This window comes from Syngnathus typhle, linkage group LG8 (assembly GCF_033458585.1).
Source record: "Syngnathus typhle isolate RoL2023-S1 ecotype Sweden linkage group LG8, RoL_Styp_1.0, whole genome shotgun sequence".
In the NCBI taxonomy this organism is placed as follows: Eukaryota; Metazoa; Chordata; class Actinopteri; order Syngnathiformes; family Syngnathidae; genus Syngnathus; species Syngnathus typhle.
The window spans coordinates 7214379-7234376 of NC_083745.1; the positions used below are offsets into that span (position 1 = coordinate 7214379).

At 38.7% G+C, this 19998-nt stretch overlaps 1 protein-coding gene across 1 annotated transcript in view; it reads left to right on the forward strand.

Moving 5' to 3' along the window:
• Positions 1-19752, forward strand: part of khdrbs2 (KH domain containing, RNA binding, signal transduction associated 2) — a 28149-nt gene extending 8397 nt beyond the window's left edge. The window contains exons 3-9 of the mRNA XM_061285385.1: positions 3363-3479; positions 6545-6691; positions 10904-11031; positions 12704-12893; positions 17168-17250; positions 17398-17456; positions 18633-19752. Of these exons, the coding sequence (XP_061141369.1) occupies positions 3363-3479; positions 6545-6691; positions 10904-11031; positions 12704-12893; positions 17168-17250; positions 17398-17456; positions 18633-18727 (819 nt within the window). The 3' untranslated portion in view covers positions 18728-19752. The remainder of the gene's footprint in view (positions 1-3362; positions 3480-6544; positions 6692-10903; positions 11032-12703; positions 12894-17167; positions 17251-17397; positions 17457-18632) is intronic.
• Positions 19753-19998: the final 246 nt, after the last annotated feature.

Consider the following 19998-nt stretch of genomic DNA (forward strand, 5'->3'; position numbering starts at 1 on the left):
CTTTTCTGTCAGGTTATGGACGTGCTGCAGTGCTGCCCATTCTTGCTTACAACAGCCCTCCTGCCTGAACGTAATTAAATGTAAATTAATTACATTATTACTTGGGAAAAGTCTTCACATACTTTCTGATATGCTGAATTGGTGCATGGAAGATTAATGTCGGCCTTCAGAAAAAGATTGCGTAATCCCTCCATTTCTAATGCACTACACGAGTCTGCATGTGGATGCTTCATTGTTGCATCCTGAGACGCCTGGATGAAGCCAAGCCATTGTTGATAGTTCTGCTCGTGCCTCTCGTGCAGTCCAAATGTGTGTGGTGGACAAGGTCTGCTAAGAATGTTGGCATACTGGGCTGAATTCATCTTCTCAAGTTATTTGGTGCTTAAAAAATGTTGTTATGTCTGTGTGAACCTCCGTAATGTCCATAAACAGACAACAAGGGAGGGAACGATTAGTTAGGATGCATTTTGGATTGTTGATCCATGCATTTGTTGACAGAGTATTTTTGCTGATTAAAAGGAAAATATAAGGATAGAAGATTCAATTATTTTATAGTTATATAAAATTGATGAATAATCGAATTATGGATTTGTAATTCAGAATACGGTGGAACCTGGTTTTCTTTATCAATCATATGGATGCATGTATTTTGTCCACCTGTAAAAATATGATAGATTCGATTTGCTGTCACTTTCAGAGTAGATCATTGTAAGGACATTTTGAGCAAAATTCAACTGCTTAACAAGCTAGTTTGTACATACATATATATATGTAGAATGACACTTTCTGCCAGTATATGTGCAAACCCTGACATATGAATTTTTGCTGTGTCCTTGTGAATAGCACCATTTTCAGTACATCCATCCTGTCATTGTGACCTTTAGATAGTGCTCTGCTTCGTTTATAGTGACATTCCATTTCTGTCCATCCCAAAGAAACATTTCATTATGGAAAGGTGTTTTGCTTTGATAAGTGTAACACCATGCATGGTGTGAATTAAACATGAGCGATATATATTACAGCGTAGTGATATGCTCTTCATGCTGGCAGAGCATTGGAAAATGTTCCTTTAAAATCTAACAATGCTGAGTTTTGATTGACACTGTCAAGGAGATTCAAATTCCACCTTTTTGTCTCATTAGCATGGTTGTACAACAGTAACAACCTCTCTGTCTGTGTGGACCATTGTAACATCTCTTGCATCCTTCCCTCTAATATCTACATAACTATCAGGGTTGGGACAGCAGGGGGCACATTGGATCATTTCAAAGCTCATTTAACAGCGGTACCTGCCCCCCCTTCAAGCATAAATTGCTCGCTATGGAGCTGCAGAATGGCTCCAGACATTAACTTAATGAAAACAGGCTACTCTCTTTCTAGTGCCCAGCAAGTATGTTCCCACCATGGCTGCCAAGGCCATCTGCTGTCCAGCCTTCCTGCCAGCTGAGGCATAGTCCTGTCAAAGCGGCCCCTGTGAAGAGAGCTGTCCAAAAGGTGCCTTAATTACGCAGATCAGAGGACAAGCGAGGAGAGCGGGGTTGCTTTTATTTTCTTAAGGATGATTTCATCCGCACGTCCCTTGACGCTAACATGTTGATGAAACGGGCTGAGTGTGCAGTTGTCAGAGTTGAGTCGCAGCAGCCACACAGCTGGCACAGGAGTTATTAGCTGCTCGGACGCAGCGGGAGACGCTTGTTTTGTGAGAAGGTTAATATCATTTGGGTTAGGCTTGTGAAGTGGTGGTGGGTTGATGACCACCTGTTCAGTTCTAGAAGTGGTCTCTTCACAGTAAGAGCAGACATTTGAAGGTCAAATGCAGTGGTGTAATCGTGTAGACTACAAATAGTATCAGGAAAAAACATACCGTGGATGTTCTAAAGTTCATGCCACACATTGTATTCTTTTTCTTCATTTGCATTTACATTTTGGTTCTAGGGTTTTTAATCACCTTTCATACCCCACCCCGCTTTACCCGACTATTCTTTTGACCACCATTTTTTGTCCAATTTCACAGGGATATTTTTCTTAGATTATTTCCATTGATCTTCAACTTTAAATAGCCACTTTACTATAAATTATTCGGGGAATAAAGCAAATGTTAGCTATCTACCTCACTGTCAATGAAAAAACAACAATCAACATAATTTGATATATTATTTTTTAGTTGTCACATCACATATCCAGTTATTGTGAGGCGTGATTCATGAGGCACAAAAAAGAACAATTTTACTTTGTAAAACAACACCTATTGAGGTTATCATTAGGTTAAAAAAAACATGTTATTTGTTTGGATTGTTCTTTTAGTAAGACTATTTGTATTCTAGATAAGGGGAAAGGTTCAAACTTGACACAAAGAAAATTAATCCCCAAATGTGCCACCACTCCACTAGATTTAGAGAAAATTGCTCTCTTTTTTTTTTTGTGTCGTCTTCGCTATCAAACAAACCAACAAACTCCCTATTTTGTTTTGTCCTCAATCGCTGTGATATTCAGACAACAAAAACAGCACTACACATCCAACAAATGCAGTAAATTCAGCATGGTGCCCACTGCTGGCTCTTTCTTAGTTTCCACAATTGTACGTAATTCCATTTTAAGCTTTTGTGTTTTACCCGCTTCCATTCCGCTACCCACTGCCTCCCAACAAACAAGAAAGAATTAGTCTAGAGGTGACCACAGGGGAGCATTTCAGCTCTCAGATGTAAAAAAAAAAAAAATGCTTATCTTCACCAACAATCAAGACATTATTGTCCATGTGAGCACATGGGCTGGAATAGAGTGCAAAAAAAAGATAGTCAGAGCCCGAGGCTTGAATCTGATCGTTTGTCATCTGGATACTATTGCTTAATTTCCACAGGGAGGAAACTCATTATTTCTGACTTTATCTCAACACTGACCTCTAGAACAGTCTTGGGGATGTTATTGGTTTCATTCTATGTTTCTCCATATTTTTCCTCCCACTGCACGATATAGATGATCCTCAAACCAATAAGATACATGACCAACGAGGGCAGAGTTCATGACATGATGTTATACTGAACCATGGATGAGGGTAACCATTCACCTTTAAAGCGCTACAGAAAAAGCGCAATTACATTGATTTATTACAGGCTACATTACACGATATTTTCCCACATGACGGATGATGAAAGGAATCTGAGATTATATTGATAAAAAATGATTAATGGCCGGTAAACACCTTTTGTGGTTAAGCTTTCTTTTATTTTTTGCCCCAAATGGATCACATTTCATTTTGTTTCTTTCAAGATCTCACTGGTCCCCATGTGTAAATCACTGGTTCATGTCACAATTTTAAATTTTCTACATGTGACTCCCTACTTTTCCTCTCACTTGTCTTGTAGTTTAATTTTGTCGGAAAGCTACTGGGGCCTCGGGGAAATTCCATGAAAAGGCTACAAGAAGAAACCGGAGTCAAGATGTCCATCCTCGGAAAAGGGTCCATGAGGGATAAAGCAAAGGTAAAATAAATTGATTTATGTTGAAATATGCTGTATGGGTTATTTGGCATGTCGAATAAATGTAAATATTCACAACAACTTGAAAATAACAATATCCAAGCACTCGCAGGGATGAATAGCTTTCAGTTGACAAAACATGTCGGGGAGTACATGTATAATTTAAAAGCATATTGTGTAATTGTCATGTGTGAGTGCAACATAATGAAGCACTCTGCTCCAGTCATTTATCCTGCTGACATGTCGTCCCCTAGAGCTCAACTTAGCTGGGCGTGCATGCAGTCAGTCTGCCATCATAGCAGTTTTCAATATCATCCCATGGAGTTTTCTTTCTCTTAATGCTGAAGACATTGCTTTCTGACAACATAAAAAGTGCCGCCTTTGGTGAAACGGAGGTCTGGCAGAGCAAGAATTTTTTTCTTTGGCAATCATTTTTTCAAATAATTTTGAAGCAGTGGAGGCTTAATAATTTTCCATGTTTTAGTAACAACTAACAGCGGGTGCAATCAATTCAGTCCCAATCAATATGCCACCTGCACTGTAACATTTGAAACGTGCAATAAAATGCAAAAGAATTGCTTGAGTGATGATGTTATAAGTGTAACGCCATTCATGAATTCTGGTCAAGCAAATATGCCTCTTAACATGCGTGTATTATTTGTTTTCTCAACTGCATGCTTTCAATTGAATACATGCTCATATTTCTCTCTAAGACTAAGTGGACTGGTCCTATCATGTTTTTTCCATTTTATTTTTAATTTTCATGAATAGGTTTAATGCGGTGCTGTGGTCTCTGTTCCGGCTTCAGTTCTGCTTATTATCTTTTGTTTACAAATGCATTTAATACTTACATGGTAAGAGAAATACAGTAGTTGGGATGTAATTGCATCCCAGCGGGGGATACATTGGAGTCATAATTGTTCAGCAACTGTTTGAAAGAGTGAATATTTTAAAAAACACCGCAATAGTGTTTTTAAGCCCAAATCTTCATATGCACAGACTTGTTTGAGCCTTATTAAACAGTTTTTGTTCCTTTTTGTCTTAACAATATCATGTTCAAAGTTCTTTCTAAAAGTTTGAAGAAAAAATCCGTTATATCATAGTGGCCTTGGTAGAGGGGTGTATAAGTTTGTCAAGGACATGTTTTTTGAACGAGTCAATGACAAAAAAAGGACGTAAGGGCCATGTTGGAAATGATTGCAATCAGATTATTAAATCTTCAGTTCCTGAGGAGATTTTCCACAGCCATTGGATAACCTTAGGTTCCAGTTTGCTTGAGATACCCTCCTGAGTTAATTAACGGGTAACATGTTAAGTAATTGAAGAGTCTCGGCAGGGATTTTGATTTCCTGGTACTTTCTGTAGCAAAGAAAAAGATAATACACCGGTACCATGGTTCTGTTACCAAAGACTCGCAGAATCAGTGTGTGTGTGTGTCTTCAACGTGTGCCTGTGTGTGAACTTGTGTTATATTGATTTTGTCTATACACTGACATCCTTTTTGGGAGAAGCTGACACATAAAGGTTTTGTCTGAAAGGCTGCCATGAAAGCAAAGTCAGTGTAATGTGCTTTTCTCATTCAGCTGCGACCCACTTGGGTCCATCAGCTCGGCAATGGGGTGATAACTCAGTGTGGAGGGTGTGTCAATATTGCACCTCGTGCTCGGGGATCAACCGGATTAACACGGCACTCAAGGGAGACCACGTTTCACCTCTTGAACTCAAGACTTTCCTCATGACAGAACAAGTTCTGAGAAATATATGTCTGGCTTACCAATTGATGACAATGCCAATGTTAAAAAGGCAGTTGTCAGATAGTCACATATGACTGAATGACTGAATATGATATGATGTTGCATATTCTGATCAGAACTGTACTGCTCTAGTTAGGCAGACAGTTTTTAAATTTAAGCAGACCTTGTAAAATGACTGAATTCTGTTTTCATTCTGGTCTTGTTGACAGCAGTGACAAAGTTTTTGCGGAGAATGGAACATTTTATTAGCATTAAATAAGCTGCCTAAACTGAAAGATTCAACCAAACATAAAAAATATCTTTCGCCAGCAGACTATAGTAGCAATATTTGGCCTCTCAAACAGGAAGAAATTGCAAAAACCAAGCCACATTGAAAGAGCTAACAAACAACAACGATGGAGAAAAATTGTCTTTTTACGTAAGGAGGATAATTTGATTCACTTGGGAGCTGAGCACAGCAACAAAATGCAAAGCTGCAGAAAAATAGAAACCAGTCATTTCTTGCTACGCATCCTCATATTACTCTGACAAACCCGTGAGTGACCAAAAAATCTAAATCCGCATCAAAACTAGTAGTACATACAGTGAAGTCATTTGGAAAGGCTTTGGGAGATCATTCTGAGTTACTTATAGCACTGACATAATCAATAAGACATATAATCACCAAGGATAAAAGTGACTTAAAATGAATAATGCCAGGGGTCTCGCATTGAAGGAGCGAAGCCACTCAGCGTAATGCTCGACTCATTTCTTCTGAGCTTGTTTTTTAACCTCACTCAGGTTTTTCATTAGCCTTGTTCTGCAATGTGTGATACTTTTGTACTTTAATTGATTGCTTTACTAGGATTGGAAGGGTCTCATTTAATTCAATCAAAGATGCCAATTCAACATTATCCGCTTTTCACACTTGGAGTGTACTTTTTTATTTGAAAGGAAGTCTTATCAACTTGCTACTTCACACTGGAGTCCATTTTTTTCATTTGATTTTCGTGTTGTATGTTATATGAGAAATGCAAACAACTAACCATCTCTGTGTGATGTAAAAAGTCATTTTTTGCAGAAAAAACAAATTGCTACATTGTTCTTTGTGAGTGCCTGTAAACCTGGATTGTTTTAATATGAAGCGGTTTATATTTTCCATCATCATTATCATTTTTTTAATTTGTATTTCTTAAAACCATTTTAGTAATCAAAGTTTTGTTCCCGCAACATCGCCGAGACGTATCTAATTAATGGCCATTTATATGCAAACACATATAGGACTTAACATATACTGTAGCCACAGGTTAATTGCTTTTTTTTTTTTCCTCACAGGAAGAAGAATTAAGGAACAGTGGCGAGGCCAAATACGCACATCTGAGTCACGATCTTCATGTTTTAATTGAAGTCTTTGCTCCACCGGGTGAAGCCTATTCCCGCATGAGCCACGCTTTGGAGGAGATTAAAAAATTCCTTGTTCCAGTAAGTGAACCGTTTTACATCATTGTTTCAAAGCATAACTTAATCTCTTATAGAACTTCTTCAGCAATGTCATTGGATTTGACTTTAGTCTTTCAGTTGGGCTTCCCCGCATAAAGAAAGAGTGCAGAATTCAAATGTGTTCGCAGATAAGGGATTAGTATTGGTCTGATGTGTTTTCATCTAAACACTACATGACACACTATATTATTTTGTTTTATTGAGAAATAAAAACATTATGTTCAGTAATTTAAATGCAGTGTGGAACAGCCAGAAGAATTTAGCCAACTATTGTGCATGATGTGTAATTGTGCTTTGTTTAAGTTGTAAATATTAATCAAAGCTGCACAAGTTTATTTTATGGACTTCACGCTGTTGACTCTTCTTACAAGTATATCTGCAACTGTGCCAGGAAGATAATTATGCCGCATGTGAATTAAGCAGTTAGATATCAAATATATTAAATGTGGCTATTATACAGAATGGACCTAAAACCAAACTCTCGCGTTTAATGTTACATTAGAATGACAATAAAAAAACAAGCTCGCTGTGTTGTTGTTACGACTTTCGACTTGTCCCTTCAGGGGTTGCCACAGCGCGTCACTCACAGGATTTGTTTGGCACAGTTTGCCCTTCCTCAACCCGCACTGTCTATATTAAAGGCATGTTTCAGATGTTTCAATCAGTACGGGGGTTGGTGAACTCTGCCCTAAAGTAACAATGGCCATTTCAGGACTCTGGTTCCAGAATAAAATAGTATGAAAAACTAATACAGCAATAATACACAAATGTTTGCACTGATATTGTCAGGAAGACCGAGAGCAATCCGTTCGTCACCCCCACGAGCAGCAGATAAGTGAGCAATAGGACAAAACATAAGAACCTACGATATATTCAAATCACCCTGCTTATGTAAAAAGTGAGCTTATATTGAACAATTTAGCATGTGACACGGCAATACTGCAGCAGTTGCGTGCGTCTAGATAAACAGTCATAAAGTGCTTCAGAGTGCATTTTTCAGGAGGAAGTTATACAGGATGGCAGGTATTGTGAGGATTTTTGCAAAGCTCCTTTGGCTGATAAGCTTCATGAACAATGTCTGCTGTGCTCTGTGAAGATTTATGTTCACCGAGCAGTACGTTTAAGAGTCTTAACCGGTGTCCATGTGATAATAAGATCAAGAAGAGTAATTGCAGTGGTTAAAGCGGTGATAGCTTGTAGATGGAGCCGGCAGGAGTTTAGTCACTCTTCTGCATTTGTGGAGAGCAAAACAAAGGTCACATTTTTTAGGACTGTAGTGATATGATTAGCAAGAATTACCATGGCCGAGGAGGAGCTTCTGTCATTTGTATAGTCTTATATGATGGGAGGGGACAGATTGCTGTTTGGAAAGCGAAATGAAAGAACACACAAAGGAGCCGGTAGGTTAAACAATTAGTAAAAAGCCCTGTATTGTCTTGAGTGAACGTGACTGGCATTGCCTGCCGTTTACCCCTTCAACATCCGACGATAGCTTTGAGATGGGCGAAGTGCATCACGCATGGTCAAAATTAATCTCAGTGAGCAAACAGTCCGACCCAAAGCACCTCGACGCGGTTTATCTCTGTGTACTCACGCTAACGCCTCTGTCAACAGTCAACATTCACGAGGTCTGGCACATTTATAGCGCTTTGAATAAACTGCCAGCTTTCCAATTAAAAGACCTGCCAGTCTGAGTTCAAACCAACAGAATGCTGCCGGCCATATTAATTCATGAGAAAGCGTGCGGCGTGTCAAATGTTTTGGATGTCTGGCGCGAGGATTTGTTTGTTTGTTTATGCGTGATGTTCATGTGTAGATTTTGAGTGTAAAAAATGCCTGAAATCTTTGGTTGCTGGACTGAAACATTTCGCACTAGTGTCTTTTCCTTGGCATGTAAATTTGTACCGTTGTCGATAATTTGTTCTGATAAAACTGCTGTCATGTTGTTGTGTTCTCTTCTTTGTCTGAATATGAATATTTAAAAGAGAATCATTTAAATCAGTGGTTCCCAAACTTTTGCAGGCTGGCGCCCCCTTTGGCTCCCCAGTGAATTCCTAGCGCCCCCCTCCTACCCCCCCCCCCCCCAAAAACAAAAACAAAAAAATAAAACCATGTAAAATACAGCATTTTATCGCATTTCATAAATAGGCCTACTTAAAGACAAAAATGACAACATTGAAGGTATGAAAAGCAAGTTTACCCTCTCATGTATTCATTTTCTTCCATTTATTCACAGAAAATGGTGGCGGACGTGATCTAAGGCAGTGGTCCCCAACCTTTTTTGCGCCACGGGCCGGTTACATGTCAGAAATATTTTCGCGGACCGGCATTTATATAAATAAATAATACATTTATATAAATAAATAAATAATACATTTATAATATCATTACCATTACGTTGAATTAGTGGGAGCACTGAGTTTGTTTCTCAGAAACGAGCCGGTCCCATCTAGACGTAATCGGAGACAATGACACCTGAAGTGATTTAAGGTTTGTCTTTTATTGCAGGATGCTTGGTCTCCATGTGTTGAAGCAGTTTTGAATGCTTCACTGCCTGGTTAGTTAGCCTGTCGCCACATATTAGCTTTGCGGGCTCGACTGGGGAAACATGTCACGTGACCGGGACGAGCGTCTTGACCTGAATTAATTGATCGTCGATAAAAAAAAAAATTCTGTGCGGCTTGGCGGCCCGGTACCAAGTGACCCACGGACCGGTACCGGGCCGCGGCCCGGTGGTTGGGGACCATTGCGTTCTGGCGAGTCCCCAATTTCATGTTGACTTGAACTCAAGATGATGTTGACCGCCAGAATGCGGTTTTTATTATAAGATAAAATTCTGAACATTACAAGCTTGAAATTACAAACCTGAGCTTTTGCTTTTGTAGCTATGCTGTCGTATCTGACTGGGCCAGAGCGGCGTGCGTGTTGTGTACAAATCGACTGCCGCCCCCCTACCGCCCCCCTACCGCCCCTTTCTTCCTCACCGCCCCCCCAGAGCTTTCCACCGCCCCCAGGGGGGCGGTACCGCCCACTTTGGGAACCACTGATTTAAATCATATTGCCTATTTTTGTTCATAATCTGTTTTGGGTTGAAATAAATTATTGTAGAGCAGAGATATCTTCTGTGCTATCCTGATGACTAAGTGCAGCGTTGGTGGACTCATAAATGTGATCCTAAGAACTAAACAAAAGCAAGATATGAAGAGAAAAGGCAGCACATTTTTCATGTGTGAGTTGCCATCTTATATTGATGTTATCCCATGAAATATTGGGTGGTATTTCAGTCTATGAATTAAAATAAATGTGTATAGCTGTACAGAATCTAAAATAGTTTAAAAGGCAACGATGTTGGATGAATTTAATTTTGCTTAGTACCATTTACTTTCATTTATATAGCCTGCAGCAAATTATGTGAATTACTGAATGCAAATAAAACTGTTCAAGGAAAGATATGTATTGGGTTTTTTTTGCATTCATTATAACACGACCCATGCAGCAAACTAAAAATATACACAGATAGCTACGTGATCCAACGCACCACTAAATATGCACCACTAAAGAATAAAGTCAAGTCATTTTGCTTTAATCCAAACCAACAATATATATTTTAATTAGAAAATATATTTGATTGACTTTGGCAATAAGGGGTAATGTGGATAGAAACTTAACTTTGGTCTAATAGAGATATTTTAACTGTTTATTCACAGCTCCTTTCTTTATCCTCTTTTTACTTTCTCAATCAAAAGGATAAGTGCAAAAAACATCACAAAATAATAAGCTGTTGCTGCCACTTCTTTGTTGTTAAAAACACATTTAAGACGGGATTGTGCAATCATGTTGACTTGGCTTGGCATTTCTTTTGAAATCAAAGTGTCTGTTTTGACAGCAATAATACCCTGTTGCTTCTCTGTATAATAATATCATGTTTGGTCATGGGTTGGACTAAATTGCCGTTTACAAACCAACAAATGGTGAAACCTTCAATTAGATGTTGTTTTTCCAAGATAGATAGGAAGAAGGTGGACAAAAAATGTAGAAGAGATGCTATTGCATTTTCTTATTCACCCCAATGAAAACATCCGTCAAGATTAATTTGATGACAGCTGCTTCTGTTCAGAGTGTCTGTGGGAGTCCGAGCACAATTGCGTGTTTAGATTTAATATATGAGGCATGCTGTTTTTCTTGCTTCCACAGGACTACAATGACGAGATCAGACAGGAGCAACTACGAGAGCTATCACTATTAAACGGTTCTGATGAGTCCAACAGAGGCAGAAATGCACAAGGAAGGAGCATTAGGACAACCACCACAGTATCCACCAGGTAACTCATAGCAGAATAATATAACTCTGAGGTTTATACAAATACATGGGAAACCATTTGCACACATACAAATGTCTCTAAAAATAAGTTTCTTGCATTTTATACTTTTTTATTTTTTTTCCAGGCTTGAAATTCCCATCTCTGGTATTTTCCTTTCACTGCAAGGAAACCAATGCAAATCGATGGCTGTAAAGCTTACTGCTACCGTCTATTGACGGGAGACTACTGAACTGAAACGCATTTGTAACTCATGTTTTGCTGAACAGTCAATACAAAAACCTCAAAAGTCCAGTCAGTTGCCTCTTAAGGCACCACTGTATTTTGCATCTGCTCAATCTGATTCCACCGCACACCTATATATGTGGTCTTTTTAATATGAACTAATATATCTGCTGTATATAAGATGACTATAATCTTAGACATATTTCACTGAAATACAATCATTGTTTTTAGTGTGACTAGTATTCTGAGAAATCCCTCAAAGACACTAGATACTAAACGGACAATGGTTTCAAATGTGAAGGTTTCGTCCTCAAAGGGTCATCGACTGTAAGCATCGTCCGAGTCCTGCTTAAATTGCTGCAAGCCTCCTCAAGATGTGCTTCACGCCATTAACCTGCAGTTAATATATGAATGGTGTACAACGGAGTGCTCATTTGCAACAAAACACATCTATGCTCTCATTAGAGAACATATTTTAAGAGGGCAATAAACAACAACTAGGCCTAATAGGTGCATGAAATGTAAATCAAACAAAGCATTTAATTAGCTCAGCCTTGCATATGGTTTCTTGTACAGAATTCTTGCCTCTTGGCACCATTTATTATTTATTTATTCATTAGAGCAAATTGTCCAGGGTATAACAGATGGTGGTCGGTGCAAACCGGTATGGTCTTGAAATTTTGGCAGCCCACGTGGACGTTTTTCCCAGTAGTATCAAGGAATGCTCACAACAACAACAACAACAAAAAAGTCAGCACCACAAGCAGCACTTCCTGACTCAGATTTCCTGCTTATGGCACACAGATAAGCAATTAGTGTAAGTCTCCATGAAAAATATGCACCACTAATACCCCTTTGAGTTGCTGTATTTCTGGCTCACAATAGACTGCTACCTAGAAGAGGATACACTAGAGTTGAAATTAAAAAAAAAAAAAAAAAAGCTCTCCCAGCCGACCTACATCACATTCAAATGTAAGTTACGGAACTATAGACTGCTTTGCAATGTTCAACCCAAACTACAATCCTGGCAGTGACTTGAACTCACCAGTCAACACTGTACTGTGTATGAAAAATGGCATTTTTGAAGCATCTGTCTCTCTATGTTTGTCCGTCCAAATATAATCACAATATAAGCATCTGTTTGTCCATGGGATGTTGAACAAAGACCTAAATAAATGCTTTTTAGGTCGATTATGTAACAGCAGTACTCTCAAAAGTAACACTTTTCAGCCTGCGATTTTTACAAGCCCTCAAAGCCCGTTGAGGTTATGCTCATTTCAGGTTTCATTCAGGCATACTTTGCTGTGAAACGACCGCCGACTGGGGCTGCCTGGACACAAGCAGCAATAAAAGCGATTTCACAGCAATTTGCAGACTGCTCACGGAATTTGCAGGGTAGATTCCCAAGGCAAATCACCGCTAAGCTCTTCTGCTTGCTTGCTTTGTGCAGGGCCCGCAGGAACACAGGAAGGAGCACAGTAACACCTCGGGGGACGGCTGCCGCGACACACAGCAAGCCCACTGCATCTGTTTTAACGAGGGAAGCTCAAACTCCGAGAGCCAGGGGAGCGGCAGTAACAGCAATTGGAGGGTACCGACCTCCACTGTTAGCCGGCACACATGACTCATACGACGACTATGTGAGTCCAATCCCTTTTGCTCAAAGTAAAAAGTAGAGCTGATAGTAAATACTGTAATTACTTGCTTTAATCTACTTTGAATGTGATGAGTCTCATGTTACATGTAGAGGTAGGGAAAATTGGGGCATGAAGGGATTCTATGATTTGGAAAAATTGGAGCAAGCAGGCAATTAATTCCAGCAACTTTTTTTTATTATTAAAACGATACTTTTTATGGGACTTATAGGATTACTTCCATTGAATTGCTTGGGTAACTTGGAAGGGGCAGGGGACCTGAAAAATTGCATTTGGATCCAAATTGGACAAAATATCCCTCATTGTTGTAAAAGGGAAGGGTGTTAATTGTCAATGTGGAGTGAATATTTTTGACTAGTCCATGTTGTTCAACCGTACAGCGTCGTTTGAACGTCTTTGGTAAATTATCATTTCAATGTACCTTAGTTGAATGTGCCACCAGCTCATGATGTGAACGTCTTTTGAATACTTAACTGACGTGCTCACGCTAGAGATTCATATCAAAAACACTTTAATTCAAAAATGTCTTTAGATTTGGAGATTTTGTCAAGGTCGTTTTTAGATTTCAAGGTGATCCCCAAGTTCTAACCAAACATAAAAAGACAAGCGTTTCACCAGCCGAGCCCATCCGAGGCTCCCTGCTAAGCAGAGTCCCCCTGAGTGCTGGCATGTGAAGATTGGGCTGTCTGCACGGGGAGATGCACAAGCACAGTCTCATTACCAAACCAAATTGAGTTCTGATGTGAAGCCCGCGCATTTCTGCAAAGTGAAAAAGCGCAACGTTTCTTCTCTTTATAATTGGAAGTTGGAAAGAAGGTTGGGAGCACAGAGACTCTGGGATTACAGGAGGAAGATGAGTTTGTCCTGAACATTTTCTTTTCTCATATCGTACTTTGGCAAGATTTGTTTCTGATACATTACACAGTTTATGTCAAGCGTATTCCAAGGGCTGCAAGATCGTGTTTTTGAAGATCTTGTGTATTCTTCCCTCCAATGACTGAGTTTAGGGTCGGCGTAATGCCTCTCCAAAGCCAACATTGTTCTTTGAGTGAGCTGATAAAACAAGACTTGCTCAGCAGGGGCAGGTTTGGCTCTGCAAAGATGCACCCTTGGTGGATATTGTGTCAATTTCTCCAGAGGCTGATGACTGATGAATACTGTCAAAGTGTCACGCTGTCTCCTAAAAGTGATACCATGTCCATAATGGCACCTATTGAGGCTGCTATTGATTTAAAACTTCAACAGAAAGTACAAGGATGCTGGTAGTTATCATGTTTCTGTTCCTCTTCATAATTTATGAATTCAATATTCTTTCCCTATAGCTTTCTAGCACAAATCTCACATTGCTATAACATTTCTGGCACCACTGCGTTTGCCAGATAAAAGCTACTAAGGTAGCATTTATGAATATACAAAATATTCCCATTCGTTTAGCAAAGGAGCTTCGGAAATGTTTAATTGGACAAGTTGGATAGGTGGTGTGAATGAATTAATTCATTAGCTTTAACTGGCATTTTAGAGACTATAAGAACATTGGAAAGAACATTTTTTATCACAAGTATTCATGTATGTCTATTACTAAATTTCCGTTGTTTTCATTCATATTTAGTTTTTAATGGTTGAAGTATTGGCGGTTTTCTTCAGGTGCTCTGGCTTCCTCCTCTGAATTGTTCAAAGGTGTAAGTGTGAAAGGTTGTTTGCTGCAACTGGCTAGAAATCAGTAACAAAGGTTACCATTTATTAATGATTGTTTTCAAGTTCCCTTGTTGTTGTTTTTTTAAGTTTCCTTATACATACTCTAGTTCCTATAATGATTTCACTTCTTGAGCAGGTGATTGCGGATATGTTTCAGTTGTTTATGCAGACAAAAAGACTTGTTTAGAAGAAAAACAAATCATCAGCCTTTGATTAAAAGTATTGTACAGTGTTTTTTATGCACTTGTGTGTTTGATTTCCATTCTACAACCGGATCATTCAAGAGCCAAATTAGTGGACAGAAATAATATTTCATATTCATAATCAAAACATAATGTTCATATGAATGCATGTAATTACAGTCACAGCCCTTTTGTGAATAACAGATCATGTGAGAATTGGTTTGCACTTGTAGCGTGGTCGTCACACAAAACCTCTCAAGAGACTATTTGGGATTAATGAACCCTATCGCGCCGCCATGTAGTTAAATGACAGAGAGCATCATTCTAGCTCTTAAAAGAACCCAAACCGGATTGAAGGGCGTTAATGCAATGAGTGAAGTGAGAGCAGGGGGGTTGTTATATACGGGCTATATCCCAGAATCAACTGCACTGACACGATGGCAAACATTTGCAGCACATTCTTTACACAGTCACGAAAGAGGTATTTATTTAAGAGCACATACTCATGTTGTCAAGAAGGCATTATTACATTGTTCCTGCATCTATCCCTTCTGTATACTATATGCATGCTTAAAAATAGCCCTGGGCACACTCAGAAATATTGATGGGCAACCACTGTACTGTTGCTATTTCAGATCAAACAGTTTGATGTGAGTTGGCATTTTCTACTTTTATACATCAGTCATTCATTCATCTGCACTAAGCTGCAAAATGTCATTCTTGCTATGAGTGCTTCAAATGCAGATCTCTTATCCAGTCAAAGGACTCTTTTAGAGATAACATATCTGCTTTTTCAGCAATCGGCTGATGTTTCAGCTGTTAAGATGTATTTTATTTTATCACAGTATGCTACAACAGTATGGGATATAATTAGGGGCTGCTTACTTTAAATATGTGTTACTTTTATTGAGCGAAGCAGAATAGCATGAAAGGAAGAGCAAAAGCAGATTGAAACAAATACCCAATAACATCTTCTGAAGATGGCCTTGAATGATATTTTAATATTGTTTATGTGGGAATGCATTATTATTATCAACGCATAAATTCCAGTTTACTTGCATCTCAAACCAAAAAAAAAGCAGACGTGTACTCTATGATACGTTGAAAACAAATACTTTCGGGTAAAAATTGGTGCTTTCAAGGAAGCTTGTGTATTTGTTGAACTAATTATACTTACATTATACACCTATAATGTGGTGGGTACAGAAATCGGTGGTCAAATTTGAAATGCATTGCTTGCCTCTGCAAAACCTGATCCCTGGAACCATAGCAGGGCTGAAAAACGCTAATGTGATTAAACACAGAGCTTTGGGAGGCTTTGAGGAGGAAAAAAAAAACTCCATCGTCTATGCAAGCTGCAAAAGAAACCCCTTTGAAACGAGGAGAAAAATCCTTCCAGTTTAGCTTTTCTCGGAAAGATGCTTCAGATTTGCATTTTTCTAGGAGAGCACTTTCTTTCTCCGGACACTTCTGAGGACAACCTGCTCATCTGCAAGTCTGTTTAGAATTCTAAGTCCATCCCCTTTTTTGTTTATAAAAACACAAGTGACACACTATTCTTATAATAGTTATTATATAACTATATAATGTGTTTACATTTCGTATAACTTTTTTGCCCTTTAAACCTCTTTCACCTGAGCAACAAACAACGAAAGCGAGAAAGTCAGGTGGAAAATTGACTCAGTTTATAACGGTTTTGAGGTGCTAATAAGGGTATGATTTGAGCAGGTCGTATGAATAAATAATAAGTATATGCCAGAACAAAAGGTGCATTTGGAAAGGTGGAAAGCGTGAAGAGCGACAGCTATTCACTGAGACAAAAAAAATGGTGCAAATCTCATTTTCCTTCCCGTCCTGCTTTGCGGTGGCACATTCAAAAGCAACCCGGCGTGAAGATCCGTCATTGTCGGGGGAAATGCGGGTTGTCAACTGATAATGAAGCACATGGCTACGGGCCCTCAGCTACTTGCTGTCCTAATTATGCCCAATAAGAACCCTCCACCTTTGTGTTAACATTTGATTTATTCCTACCTGTCTGGGTAAAAGGGCCCGTGTTCTTTCCTTTGTTTTTACAAATGAGGCTAGAATTACAAAAAAAAATACCATGTCTCGTCAATTAGAGGACACAAGAGTACATTGTCACTCCTGATAGTGTTTTTAAAAATAGCTTTAAAAATATATTTCCACTTGGTTCCAAGACAACATTGCTTAATGTGGATAGGAAAAATACATATATATATTTTAACAGGGCGGGCAATTTTTTCTTTTTCCTCCCGCATTATGGACACTGCCCGCAGTACCGAGCATTAATTGATTTCACTTGGAGTGCAAATAAATAAGTAGACGACTCAACTGTTTTGCTCACACCGTCTTTCCTCGCAGGGTTACGATGATGGATATGGCGGAGAATATGATGATGACAGCTACGATGCCTATGACGAAAACTACAGCAATCACTCGAAGAGGTAACATTTACACACATTTCAATAATGACACACAAAGCGTCTCTATGTGTTGTATTTTGTTATTTTAAGCCAGCAGAGATTTTAAAAGGATAATAGTGTTATTGTCCAATACACCATATAGTGACATACAATGTCTTTGTCATTTAGCATCTCCGAATATTACGAATATGGGCAAGGAACAAATGATGACTCCTACAACAACTATGGTAAGTGATGATGGTAGCATAATTCTTTATGATTATTTTTATGATAATTACTTTTACCAGTGTAGTTTTTCTATTGGAATGTATCCTATTGCTTTTTGTGGATGGTGTCACTTTAAATTTAATTTAAAAGCTATACAGAGCACCTGCAGAGACTATTTATAAAAATCAGAAAGAGACATGTACATAATAGTTTTGAATTTGGCATAGTAAAGGCTTGCTGAAAGTTAATACGTTAATTTTGTGAAGCCCACAAATGATGTCCACTCTCTGATGAAAAATAATATGGTATTAGGCAAGCTCCATCTTGCAATTGCTGAACAAAATAAGCCTCCCGGCTAAAGAAGAGCAAGTCTTCACCCCAAGGCACAAGGCAGACATACACAACCTCTCTTCTGGATTTCTGAGCGCTTTGACACATGGGATGGCCGTTAACCAGCAGTCAGATCTGGAAGCAGGAGGAGGGCAGTGCCTGTTCAGAATTCACAGTCAAATGGCAACTCCAATGTTGGGCTCTTCTCTTTGGACAAATTGTGTAAATTAGCTGCAATGCAGTGCCATTTTGAATGGTAATACGTGGATGTGTCTCTGCATGACTTAAAATTAAAACAATTCTACATTTGACATAAATCATCTTTAGGATTACAGGGTACTACTTGCTCACTTGCGGCGCTAGATGACTTGGGTGGCCAAGTACATTTCAGGGGCTTCACAAAAATGTGATTAACATTTATTAAATGTTCCCTATGGGAAATGAAGGTAAAAAATGGAAAATAGCCAAAAGTCAATTATACGGCCTGACATCTGGGGGGGTTCAAGCATGTAGCCCCCCCCCCCCCCTCTCTAGCTCCAACAGTGGGGGGCGCTCCAACTGCAGTCAGTTTGCCAAAAGGTGTACCACAATCCAAGAGGGCAATGATTTGATTTTCTGCTCCATAAACATTTTCCTATTTGGAATCTTGCTCAATGTGCCATGCAGAAGAGGTGACCGCCTTTTTGCTGTGTGGCTTTAAGGGAGGATGGAGCTGCTGGCTGTCAAAGCACATCATTGCGCCGACAGAGGCCAAAGCCCTTGTAAAATTAATTTTGTGGAGAATCTCTTCGGATGAAATGTGCTCATATATTCAGTCACCGTGATACCTGCACACACTAACTCAGATGCTTTTACTGTTTTCCCAGAAGAGGAGTGGCCCACTTCCCGTCCCAGTCTCAAAGCTCCACTTCTACAGCCGACAAGAGGTGGATACAGAAAACATCCCTATAGTCGATACTGAAGGTGCTCCACACGGGACCTACAATCTATTAAATTGTTTCTATTTCAAACCATGTTTGCCCATTCCAGATAACGACTTAAAGCAGTGGCTATTCAAAACAAGATGCAACAGACAAAAATACTTTAGCAATATGTCAAAGGCAATTCAGCTCACACAGTGAGTCTGGGGAGAACAGATCGCTGCATAAATTAAATTGGGAAAATCAGTGTGTTAAAGAAACCAGGTGTAATTATTATTATCGAAATTGATCTCTGATAAGTATCGGTGTGCGTTGATGAATTGTTCTGGTGTCAAAACCCGCTGTGATCATTAAAAAAAAAAGAAAAAACAATGGTTTTAATTTGTTACTGAAATGACTTATCGGAAACACTTTGGAAATTCCCTTCTGCCAAGCAGATACATTTGTTTTATTGATTGCATTCCAATAAGTGGAGAAAAATCTTTGTACACAAATGTAAATGAAAAAAAAAAATCAGATTTCGTTTTTTACTATTTATTTGTGTTTTTTTATTTATTTATTGCCTCTAATCCCATGATAATCAAGCACCAGATGTTACAGTAGTTTTCCCCTGGTGGTGAGCAATTTTGTGACTTGCCAATAAATCCAAACGGTTAAAATCCACCCTCACTCCCCATGAAAAATGAATAATATGACTTTTCAGCTCCACTTTTGGTTTGAAACTATAGCCACAATTTTGTCATTGCAGGTTTGTGATCACTGTATAGCTTGAAAGTAAATGCATGGTTTGCCCAAAACAACAGGAAAGAGAAAGTACTAAATCAAAGAAAACATTCTAAATGACCGCAGTGTTTCCCTTTACATGATGATATTGTGTTAAAAAGGTCTAATTAGGTCTAATCACATCTTTTTTTATTTACCACCGTTTTTCTCTGTCGTTGAAACAAGCAATGTACAGTGTTTACTTTATAATTAGTGCTTTTATTCTGTGTGTCCAATCTGTCTTTGTACATAAAGTATTTAATAAAAATAAACATAAACCATGTGTAAGATTCTCTAAATACAATAGTTGGCTATTTGTTTCGTTTTTCCAGTATAATTCGCAGAACAAATGCAATATTGTTCATACAATTAAACTATTGCATTACATCCACTAACCTACTCAATCAAGAGCACTCCTGTGATTTTCCTTAATCCATTTTGTGAAGTTTCACATCAGTAAACAGATTGACTGAGAATCATATGCTGTTAACGAGGTAAGAAGTCCCCTTATACTGTGTTACCTTAAATATTATTACAAGCTGTGAGTTAA